Source organism: Ornithorhynchus anatinus, chromosome 3, assembly GCF_004115215.2.
Source record: "Ornithorhynchus anatinus isolate Pmale09 chromosome 3, mOrnAna1.pri.v4, whole genome shotgun sequence".
Lineage (NCBI taxonomy): Eukaryota > Metazoa > Chordata > Mammalia > Monotremata > Ornithorhynchidae > Ornithorhynchus > Ornithorhynchus anatinus.
In genome coordinates this window covers 120,366,373-120,377,434 of record NC_041730.1, presented here as the reverse complement: position 1 = coordinate 120,377,434, position 11,062 = coordinate 120,366,373, and the positions used below count along the sequence as shown (strand labels likewise).

General features: G+C 49.1%; 1 protein-coding gene across 1 annotated transcript; it reads left to right on the top strand.

Annotated features, from left to right (window-relative positions):
• Positions 1–914: 914 nt before the first annotated feature.
• Positions 915–10,779, top strand: PLAU (plasminogen activator, urokinase). Its single transcript, XM_029059173.2, has 11 exons — positions 915–995; positions 2,209–2,330; positions 2,684–2,714; positions 2,870–2,974; positions 4,184–4,358; positions 5,192–5,292; positions 6,292–6,475; positions 7,248–7,390; positions 7,907–8,047; positions 8,615–8,763; positions 9,394–10,779. The coding sequence occupies exons 2-11, from the start codon at positions 2,259–2,261 to the stop codon at positions 9,589–9,591; spliced, it is 1,299 nt and encodes a 432-aa protein (XP_028915006.1). The 5' UTR covers positions 915–995; positions 2,209–2,258; the 3' UTR covers positions 9,592–10,779.
• The last annotated feature ends 283 nt before the right edge of the window (positions 10,780–11,062 follow it).

Here is an 11,062-nt window from a genome sequence, read left to right as displayed (position 1 = left end):
CTCGCCGTCCCTCGGTCTCGCCCGTCCCACCGTCGACCCCCAGGCCACGTCCTCCCGCGGTCCCGGAACGCCCTCCCTCCTCACCGCCGCCAAACCGATTCTCTTCCCCTCTTCAAAACCCTACTTAAAGCTCACCTCCTCCAAGAGGCCTTCCCAGACTGAGCTCCCCTTCTCCCTCTACTCCCTCTACCACCCCCCTTCACCTCTCCCCAGCTTAACCCTCTTTTCCCCCCATTTCCCTCTGCTCCTCCCCCTCTCCCTTCCCCTCCCCTCAGCACTGCGCTCATCCACTCAATTGTATATATTTTCATTACCCTGCTTATTTTGTTAATGAAATGTACATCGCCTCGATTCTATTTGGTTGCCATTGTTTTTACGAGATGTTCTTCCCCTCGACTCTATTCATCGCCATCGTTCTTGTCTGTCCGTCTCCCCCGATTAGACCGTAAGCCCGTCAAACGGCAGGGACTGTCTCTATCTGTTGCCGACTTGTTCATTCCAAGCGCTTAGTACAAGTGCTCTGCACATAGTAAGCGCTCAATAAATACTATTGAATGAATGAATGAATGAATGAATGAATGAATGAATGAATGAATGAATGAAGGGGCGGGGGGCGTGCAGGGGAAAGGACACATCCAGGACGGTCCCTCTCTCCCCCAACACAGAGAGACAGACAGAAAGACAGAGAGACCAGGCAGAGGCCCGGGGTTTGCTCCTTAGCCCCCGCAGCCGAGTCCGGGGTCCGGGGTCCGGGAGGATGGTCCGGGGTCCGGGGGGATGGTCCCGAGTCCGGGCTGGGGCGGGGCGGGGATGAAAGGGGCGGGGTCGGGGGCGGGGTCCGGGGTCCACGGGATATAGGGAGCTGTCGGCGGCGCTGCAGAGCGCACAGCCCTTTCCGAGCCCCGGCACCGCAACGCCCAGAGCCCCCAGAGCCCCCAGCCCGCTCCCACAGGACCCTCCTTCTCCGCTTCCCCAGACGGGACCCGCTCCAAACGGTGAGTCCGCAGCCCGACCTCCCGCCAGCCTTCCCCACCCTCCTCCTCTTTCTTATCCTCTCTCTCCTCCTCCTTCTTCTTGTCCTTCTCCTCCCCTCCTTCTTGTCCTCCCTCTCGTCCTCCTCCTGCCTCTTCTTCTCCTCCTCCTCCTCCTCTTCCCTCTCCTTCTTGGCCTCCCTCCTCCTCCTCCTTCTCTTCCTCCCGCTTCTCCTTCTTCTCTTCATCCTCCTCTTCCTTGTCCTCCCTCTCCTCTTCCTCCTCCTCCTCCCCCTCCTTCTTATCCTCCTTTCTCCTGCTTCTTCTTCTTTTCCTCTTCCGCCTCCTCCTCCTTGTGCTCCCTCTCCTCCCCCTCCTTCTTGACCGCCCTCCTCCTTCTCCTCCTGTTACTCCTTCTCCTTTTCCTCCTCCTCTTCCTCGTCCTCCCTCTCCTCCTCCTCCCCCTCCTTCTTGTCCTCCCTCCTCCTGCTTCTCCTTTTCCTCTTCCTCCTCCTTGTCCTCCCTCTCCTCCTCCTCCCCCTTCTTATTCTCCCTCTCTTCCTTCTCCTCTTCCTTCTTATCCTCCCTCTCCTCCTCCTTCTCCTTCCTCTCCTCCTGCTCGTCCTTCCCTGCTCCGCCATCCCTCAGTCACTAGCATTTATTGAACTCCTACTGTGTCCCCCTGCTCCCCTTTCTGGGGCCGTCCCCCCTCCCCTCCACCATCCCCAGCCTGGGCCCTGTGGCTAGTGGCCCCAGGGCTTGGCGAGGTCCAGCTCCCGGCCGGACCCGCGCCCCGACCTCTCCGGACCCCCCCATCTGCAGCAGGCCGAGCGCTCCACCGAGGTTGGGCCCCCTCCCCATCTCTTTGCCAGACCCTTCCCTTGCCCCCCATCAAAGACTCCCGGCCCCGATTCCCCCACCCCGAGAACAGAAGCCCCCAACCCCAATCCCTGTTTACTTCTTCTGGTGTGTAGAGATCTATAATTTTATTTATTTATATTGATGCCCCTTTACTCGCTCTTGCACACAGTAAGCACCCAATAAATACGATTGAATGAATGAATGATGTCTGTCTCCCCCCTTCTAGACTGTAAGCCCGGTGTGGGCAGGGATTGTTTCTCTTTATTGCTGAATTGTACTTTCCAAGAGCCTCGTACAGTGCTCTGCACACAGTAAGCGCTCAATAAATACGATCGAATGAATGAATAAATCCCCCTGATGACTCCTTCCCTCGCAGAGCCTGCTCACCCACCTGGCGCAGCGGGACCTGCACTCCGATATCTCGCCATGAAGCTTCTTGTCAGCTGCCAGCTGGCACTGCCCCTGCTGCTGTGTGCCATGGTCGTAGGCAGTCAAAGCGTGAGTTGAACCACCCTTTGCCCCATGCCAAGCCCGTTAGGACGTTTTCTCTTTGGGAATGGGCTTTCTGGAGGAATTTTGCGGGATGGGACGGTTTGGGAGGGGGCTGGTGGAGCTGGGTCAGGTCTCTTTTAATTATTGAGGCCCTGAAGTTCCAACCAAAATTTAAAAAGCAAGAAACGGGTGGAGGGAAGGGAAGGGCTTTGTGTTGTTCCTGGTGGAAAAGCAGCCTCAGGGTGCACTGGAAAGAACCAGGCAGAAGACAGTGCCCCACAGAGTGGTTGGGATTCCCAGGCTCCACCTCCTCAGTACACTTCGTTTCTCACTGCCTTTTCTATTCCTTTCTGTTCCAGGTCAATCACAAAACAAATCTGCTTAAGAAAGGTGAGTGCTCCCACCCCCCTCCACCCCTGGCACAGCATTTGGTCATTAAGACACTCCCACCCTGGGTTGGGCCACGTTGAGCAAACCTTCTCCTGTCTGCAGCACTGCTGCCTTCACTCCTAAGCAGTAACTGTCTTTTTCTGCCTTCTCCGTAGGTTGCCACTGCCAGAACGGAGGCGAGTGTGTGAGCTACAAGCTCTTCTCCAGGATTCACCGCTGTAACTGTCCCAAGGGATTTGAGGGAGAGCACTGTGAAATAGGTACTGTATCTGTTCACAGACCAGCTGCCCTTCTGCCCAAGAACAGGGTTGTTTGAGAATGAGAGAGAGAGAGAGAGAGAGAGAGAGAGGCGCTTGACAAACAAATACCATTAAAATAAAACAAGAATCAACGTGCTTCCTGCCTTGATGATTGATATACAAAGCAATCTTCAGGCAGATCTGTCTCACTGGCCCATGTGTGACTAGAATATAGTGAGGCTGCCCTGAATGGCTCACGGGCCGTGTTCTTAGTCTCCCCTCTGTAAGGATAGTAGGATTGTCAATGGTGGGGCCCGATTTTTACAAACAAAATGAATCAATTATTGCCTTTCAAACTTTTTTACTAGTGGTTCAAAAGTGGAGAGAGCAGATGGTCCCCAGGGAGATGTGGTGGGAGAGCAGCATGGGGGACTCATGACAAACTTCACCTCCAACTCGTCCCTTCTGAATGAGTTGCTGGCAGCTAAGCAGCTAAAGTGGTAGCAATGGTATGATGCTGTGGGATTCTTTCTGCAGCTACCCCAGTGGGGTGCTTACCTGAATTTACCTGAATGAACTATTTTTATGGGTCTTAATGACCTGCCCAATTTTGGCTTGTTTTAGGGGACTGCCAATGAATAACAATAATAATAATGATAATATCATTATCGTGGCTTAGTGGAAAGAGCACAGGCTTGAGAGTCAGAGGACACGGGTTCTAATCCCGGCTCTGCCACTTGTCTGCTGGGTGACCTTGGGCAAGTCCCTTAACTTCTCTGTGCCTCAGTTACCTCATCTGTAAAATGGGATTAAAACTGTGAGCCTCTCGTGGGACAACCTGATTACCTTGTATCTACCCCAGGGTTTAGAACAGTGCTCGGCACATAGTAAGTGCTTAATAAATATCATGATTATTATTATTATTAATGTTGAACACTTACTATGCACCAAGTACTGTATTAAGTGCTAGGGTAGATACAAGATAAGCAGATCAGACACTCTCCCTATCCCAAATAGGGCAGGAGAAGGACAGTCACCATCTCTGTTCCTGGGGCTGGTGAGGAAGTTGAGGGAGTGAACCAGGTAAAACCAACATCTGCCATTAATGTGCCTATGAAAAGAAATCCTGGAAGAAGGCAGTTTAGCTAGCTCTGAGTGAAGGTAGAGCTCCCTTGTACCTTCTTGAGCTAGAATTTTGCAGCATCTATAACAGTTCCCTTCTTCCAACAGATTCTCAGGAACAATGCTACAAGGACAATGGAGAGTCCTATCGTGGGACAGCACAACGGGATGAATTTGGTCGGCAGTGCCTGTCCTGGGACTCAGTTAACGTGCTTAAAAAGCCGTTCAATGCCAGCAGGAAAGATGCCCTGCAGCTTGGGCTGGGCAAGCACAATTATTGCAGGTGAGAAAGGTGGGGCAAGATCATACAACCCCTGGGCACTCCCCTTGGCTCTTTGACAGCAGCCGGGACTAGGTATCATCTCTGGGATGCTCATTAAGTGGGAGTGGCCCAAAGGTGATAAATAGTAGCCCTTTGATAATTCAAGTCGCTCCCTCAGGTCTCTATCCCTGCAGTAGTTATCTCACACATCTGAGACCAGGACCTTACTGACATATCTCTTTGAAATGGACCCGAAGGAGGGATTCCCCAGGGACAGGGAATCAGGCTCCAGATTAGATGTTCTGGGATAATAATTAATAATAATGTTGGTATTTGTTAAGCGCTTACTATGTGCCGAGCACTGTTCTAAGCGCTGTGGTAGACACAGGGGAATCAGGTTGTCCCATGTGGGGCTCACAGTCTTAAACCCCATTTTACAGATGAGGTAACTGAGGCACCGAGAAGTTAAGTGACTTGCCCAAAGTCACACAGCTGACAAGGGGCCGAGCCAGGATTAGAACCCATGACCTCTGACTCCAAAGCCCGTGCTATAATAATGATGGTGTGTGTTAAGCACTTACTATGTGTCAAGCACTGCTGTAAGTGCTGGGATAGAATCAAGTTAATCAAGTAGGACACAATCCCTTATTCCACAGGCGCCTCCCAGTTTATATAGGAGGGACAGCAGGTAATGAATCCCCATTTTACAGTTGAGGAAACTGAGGCCCAGAGAGGTAAAGTGACTTGGCCAAGGTCATACAGCGGACAATTGGCAGAGACAGGATTAGAAACCCAGGTCCTCTGACTCCCAGCCCCGAGACCTTTCCACTAGACCATTTTGCTTTGTTTTTTAGGAATCCTAACGGGCAGGAGAAGCCTTGGTGCTATGTGCAGGTTGGTCTAAATCAGCTTGTCCGAGGTTGTGATGTGCCTTTCTGCTCCAAAAAGAAACAAGGTGAGTGACCTCTGACCCAAGGACTAGGGGCTGGCCCTTGACTTCTGCTCAGAGACTACTTGAGAAAAGGAATGCTCAGAAGAAGCAGGGCGACCCCTATTCCTTTCTCTTCTATCATCCTTCTTCTACTGCCCATTTGCTACTTAACCGCTACGCTGTCCTTGAGCTCCTAGCAAGAACCAAGCTTCATCTGGGATAGAAAGGTGCTTCTGCCTGGCCTGGTGACTCCTAGGTAAAAAAAATTGTGGTATTTATTAAGTGTTTACTATGTGCCAAGCACTGTGCTGGTTACAAGATAATACAGTCAGACACAATCTCCATCCCATATGGGGCTCACAGTTTAAGTAGGAGGGAGAAATAGTGTTGAATCCCAGTTTTACAGATGAGGAAACTGAGGCCCTAGTGGCAAGAGCATGGGCTTGGAAGTTAGAGGTCATGGGTTTTAATCCCAGCTCCGCCACTTGTCTGCTGTGTGACCTTGTTCAAGTCACTTCACTTCTCTGTGCCTCAGTTACATCATCTGTAAAATGGGGATTGAAACTAATTTATGGGACAGGGACTGTATCCAATCTAACTACCTTGTATGTACCCCAGCACTTAGAACAGTGCTTTGCACATAGTTAGCACTTAACAAATACCATAATTATTTTATTATTTTTATTATTATTATTTAAATAAAGGGTCTTGCCCAAAAGCACACAGCAGACAACTGGAAGGGATGGAATTCAAACTCAAATCCTCGGATTCCCAGACCTGTGCTTTTTTCACTAAGCCATGCTGACCACCGAGACAGGAGACTGGCAGGGTAGCAGTTCTTGGATGGCGTATATGGGGGAGGGAAAATACGTAAAACGTATTTGTTTCCTCCCTTGCTTTTCTCTCTCCCTCATTTTGCCATTCTCCTCGTTTCCCACTCTCCTTCTCTCTACTCTTTCCTTGCTTTCAAATACGACGGGGTAAAGAGCTGCCTACAACAGCAGCCTGCGGTTCTCTTTGCAGAATTCAAGTGTGGCCAGAGGAGAAGCAATCGATACTTCAAGATTGTTGGTGGAGAAAGGATGTCCATCGATTCCCAGCCCTGGCTTGCTGCCATCTATCGCGAGTCCAGGGGGGTGGAGAAATTCATTTGTGGGGGCAGTCTCATCAGTGCCTGCTGGGTCCTCAGTGCTGCTCACTGCTTCACGTAAGCCCTCTCTTCCAGACCCACGACTAATTCCCTCTGACCCTAGGGCCAACAGAAAAATAAGGACAAGGTCATAGGGCAGAACCTGAAAGAAACTAACAAGATCTTAAAAAAAATCAGACTATAAACCAGAAAACAAATGAGTACGAGTGGAAATTCCACCTATCCTTTCCTCTTTTTTCTACACTGTCCTTGCCCAATTTCAGGCTTCAGCCTCTCCCAGCCCTCAGATGCTTGGCTTTTGGTGTCCTGACAGTTCAGGAGAGGGAGCTGATGAATACTTCCCCATCTCAAAGTGCCCCTGTGGCAAAGGCTGCTTTCATGGGACCAAGAGGCCGTCCCCTGGAATTGGCCTTAGTGGCTTTCTCTCTGGCCTCTCCAGCAGCTGCCATCATCCCTGACAGGATCTCTTGGTTGAAAACGGAATTTTCTTTGAGAATTCTTTTCTCCTGTTCTGTCATCATCTCCATTCCTTCTTCCTCCTCCTCCTTTGCCCCCGTCCTACATATGGATGAAAGAGGCTCCTGGTCAAACTGATGGTGGGGGGAGGGGAAGGTTTAGCAAATTGAAGCACTCCAAGGCCAGCGGGATCTTGTCTTGCTTGGACTCTTTGCCCACTCTCCCTCTCAAATGCTTCAGGTCGCCCCTCCGGCACTGGGGTGAAAAGCAGTACTCACACTCTGTTAGATGGGAGGACAAGCTTCTGCAGGGTGGGCTGGGATTATTGGAGAGTTTGGGATCTTCCCTCCACTCTCCCTTTTTCTTCTCACAGGGAACACGAAAAGGACCACTACTCTGTGTACCTGGGGAGCTCCAATATGAAGATCAAGGATGAGGAACACAGGTTTAAGGTTACCCAGTTGATCCTGCACAAGGGGTACTACTCAAAGACCCTTTCCCACCACAATGACATTGGTGAGGGTCTCCCAGGACCCATGGGACAGGGTGGGTGGGAGGGGGCAGTGAGGGTCCCCTTGAGGAGGGAATGAGACCCAAAAGAGAGATTCCCCCAAACCCCTGTTGGCTTGGGATTGAATTTCCCTGGTGGACAAAGGCTTATCATAATAAACATTGTGAGTGTCTTCCCAGTACTTTCAACCACTCTACCTCTGGATAGGATTAGGTGAGGCACTCCTTGCAAAGGGCGTTCAGGCAAGAGCCAGCTTTTGCTGTCATTTTGTTCATACCACACTCAGAGAAAAAAAATGTATTTGTATTCTCACTTCAAGAGCCTCCCCTTTACCCTGATCCTTAATTGACTCGCTACTCCACTACAGCAGGCCTATATCTGTAATTTATTATTTATTTATTTGATTTAATGCAGTCTCCACCTCTAATAGACTGGCAAAACAGCACATCCAAGTCTCTTCCCCAGGATGCCTCTAGGTCAGGTAGTTCTCTTGTCCTAACCTCTTCCTGTTTTTTTTTCAGCCCTACTGAGACTGCTCTCTGATTCTGGGGATTGTGCAGAACCCTCCGACGTCATCCAGACTATCTGCCTGCCAACTAGTAGTAGGGACCCCCCATCATACGCAGTCTGTGAAGTGTCAGGCTACGGGAAAGAAGATTATCGTAAGTGATATTTTACCTAATGAGACTGGGGGTCATTTGGGGTCCGAGATGGCCATAGCCATGCCCCCATCCTCTAGACTGTAAACTTGTTGTGGGCAGGGAATGTGTCTACCAACTCTGTTCTATTGGTCTCTCCCAAGCGCTTAGTGCTCGCTGTAAGTGCTCAATAAATACCGTTAATTGATTCCTAAAAAATCAGGTGCTAAATAAGAACCAAGATGTGGGGCTCAGCCAGAAGCATCTCTGAGCCAGCTCATGGAGATGAGGCAGGAGTGTGGGCTGAGTCAAGGCTTCGGAGGTGGGTGGGTCCCAGTCTTGGAGGTTAGGGGGTGGATAGTGACTTTGTAAGGGTAACAATCATGGAGGGAGTAGAGCTTCGGTCTGCATTAAGGTTGAGGGGGCAGTAGACGTTGGACATCCAGCCATTCGGGACAACTCTGGCATGCTTGGGGCCTTTCTGGAAGATGAGCTGTTGAGATTCCCAGAGAAGTGGAGCAGATTTCATAGCCCTGGGCTCTATACTCTATGGTGTGCAGACGTTTAACTCCTCCCTTTCATCTTTCGTAGGTGACTACATGTACTCGAATCACCTGAAAACAAGTAGGGTGAATTTAATTTCCCATCGGGTGTGCCAGCAGCCCTCCTACTATGGCTCTGAAGTGACCAAAAATATGCTGTGTGCAGGAGATCCCAAGTGGGAAACTGATGCTTGCCAGGTAAGCATTGTCTTGGTCCCCCGGGCTCCTTTAAGTATGGGGGGGCGGTTCGTAGGACTTTTCCCCAGGACCAGTTCCTGGGGAGCAGGAAGTTAGGTTGCCTTTAGAACATGTCACAGAAAACAGTTCCAAACAGCCCAAATCCAGGGGCTCCCTTAGCCCAAATTTCCAACAGACAGACCCAGGGAACCCACCCTGACAGGGAAAGACTTCATTATTTTTATTTTTGTCCTACAAGAGCTATGTGACAGACTATGTGACAGACTATGTGACAGACTATGGGTCCACTCCAGAGCTAGAAAAACCAGGCAGTAAAAGAGTGGTGACTGGAGAAATTCTCTCAGTTCCCGGTTCTGCTTTTCTCCTGAGGTGCATAGCTGTCTTCTATGGGAGGCATTCTGTTCCTCTTTCCTTCATGAAATCTGGGGAGAGACAGTGCAGTTCTTGGCTTGAGAAGAGCAGATGCCTTGTTCTAAGGCAGAACCTTTCAGGGTCATGTGCGAACAGCTGATGCTGTCCATTTTCAGAAGTCCCAGGATCAGCTGTCCTGCAGAAGAAGTCTTTTCCCGGAGAACAAGAAAGAAAAAATGAACTTGACTTATGTGCCTATGGATGTGTTTAACTTTTCAGGGAGACTCTGGGGGCCCCTTGGTCTGCCGGGACCGAGACCGCATGGTACTGTATGGCATCGTCAGCTGGGGAGAAGACTGTGCTGTGAAGAACAAGCCAGGAGTGTATACTCGAGTTTCCCAATACCTGCCTTGGATCAGCAATCATACTGGCATCAACACCTCACTCGACCCCAGAAGGGTCTACGGGTTCCTCTGAAGAAACCGTTGTATGTGAAGAACCATTCTTGGTGGCTTGGAGGTGTTGGTCTGAAAGGGGAATGAAGTTCTGCTACCTTACATCTGCTCTTTCACCTTCAGCTTTGCTGAATGGAACCATCTTTCCTGAAAACAAGTATTTCCGTGGATATAGTATACATACATGTGTGTACATGTTCATATATATTTTATATATATTTATAAAATATATATGAACATGAATAAGCACATGTGCATGTATATTAATATATATTATATAACCATATATGTGTATATATATGTGTACATATATATATATATATATGTTCTTCTACCTCTGCCAGTGGTTTCTCCACAAGGACTCCATGGAGATTAAATTCAAGATTTAAATTAAGAAGGAGAATTGGATTTCCCGCACTCCAAACTGGGTAGCTCCCTGCTGTCTGGCTAGGCTTTGAAGGTCACTACATTTCAGAGACTTTCATTAATATATATTTTTTAAATGAAGTACCACCAGCTGATAACTTGTTAACCTTGAATTCTATACCACTTCTGAAGAAGAAATAGCTCTGAATCATTTCTCTGGAGGCAGATCAACATTAACTCTGTAGCCAAGGGCAATGGGAAAACTCCATAGGGAAGTGTAGCAAAACCCTCAACCCCTCCAAGTGGAATTTAGTACGCCACTGGAAAGACCAGGCAGAGATGGCTATTAGGAGCAGGAGGCAAAGAGACTGGCTTACTTATAAGCGTTTGGTTGTGGACAGAGAGTTGGCAAGACTAGCGACTGGTGCAGATACGTGTTGAGAGTTTCTAGCCCCACAATTCTACTTCTTCTCAGAGCTGTCTGTTTCCTCTCCTCCTGAGGGCCTACTCTTGTCCCTGTAAAGATACTCCAACTGTAATCCCTAGGAGGATTTCATTCTTCCCTGTGGAGCAGGGACAAATGGAGACCCTCGACTGTGACCATCACATTGTTAATACGGATTAACAAGTTAGACTGATTCCTCTTTTCTGTGAAGGACCTCGTTTCCCAAGACTCACAGTGGCCAGTTACATTTCTCTGCCTCATCAGCTTTTTTGTTTAAAGGACCTGCACTCTATGTGGTGGGAGGGCCAGTCCTTTAGCATTTAATATTTAATAATTATTTTTCTGCTGTATTTAATTTATTTTTTTATGAAATCTCAATAAAAAACCTTATTTTTCAAAGACTCCGGCTCTTTCTATTCAGGCTGAAAGTAAGAGCAGCAGTGTCAGCATCCTCCTGAGGTAATCTTAACCAGGCTTGTCCCAGAATGTTGTTCTTTTGGCAAGGTTCTGAATATCAGGGTTCTGGGGTCCTTCGCAGGGCTCTTACTGTGGGGGGTTAACCTTTGGTCACTGTTCTCATTAAATGCCTTCTACAAACTAGACTGTAAGCTCTTGATGGGCTGGGAACATGTCTGCTAAAATTTTGTTATAGTCTACTCTCTTGAGCCTTGTCTCATGTGGC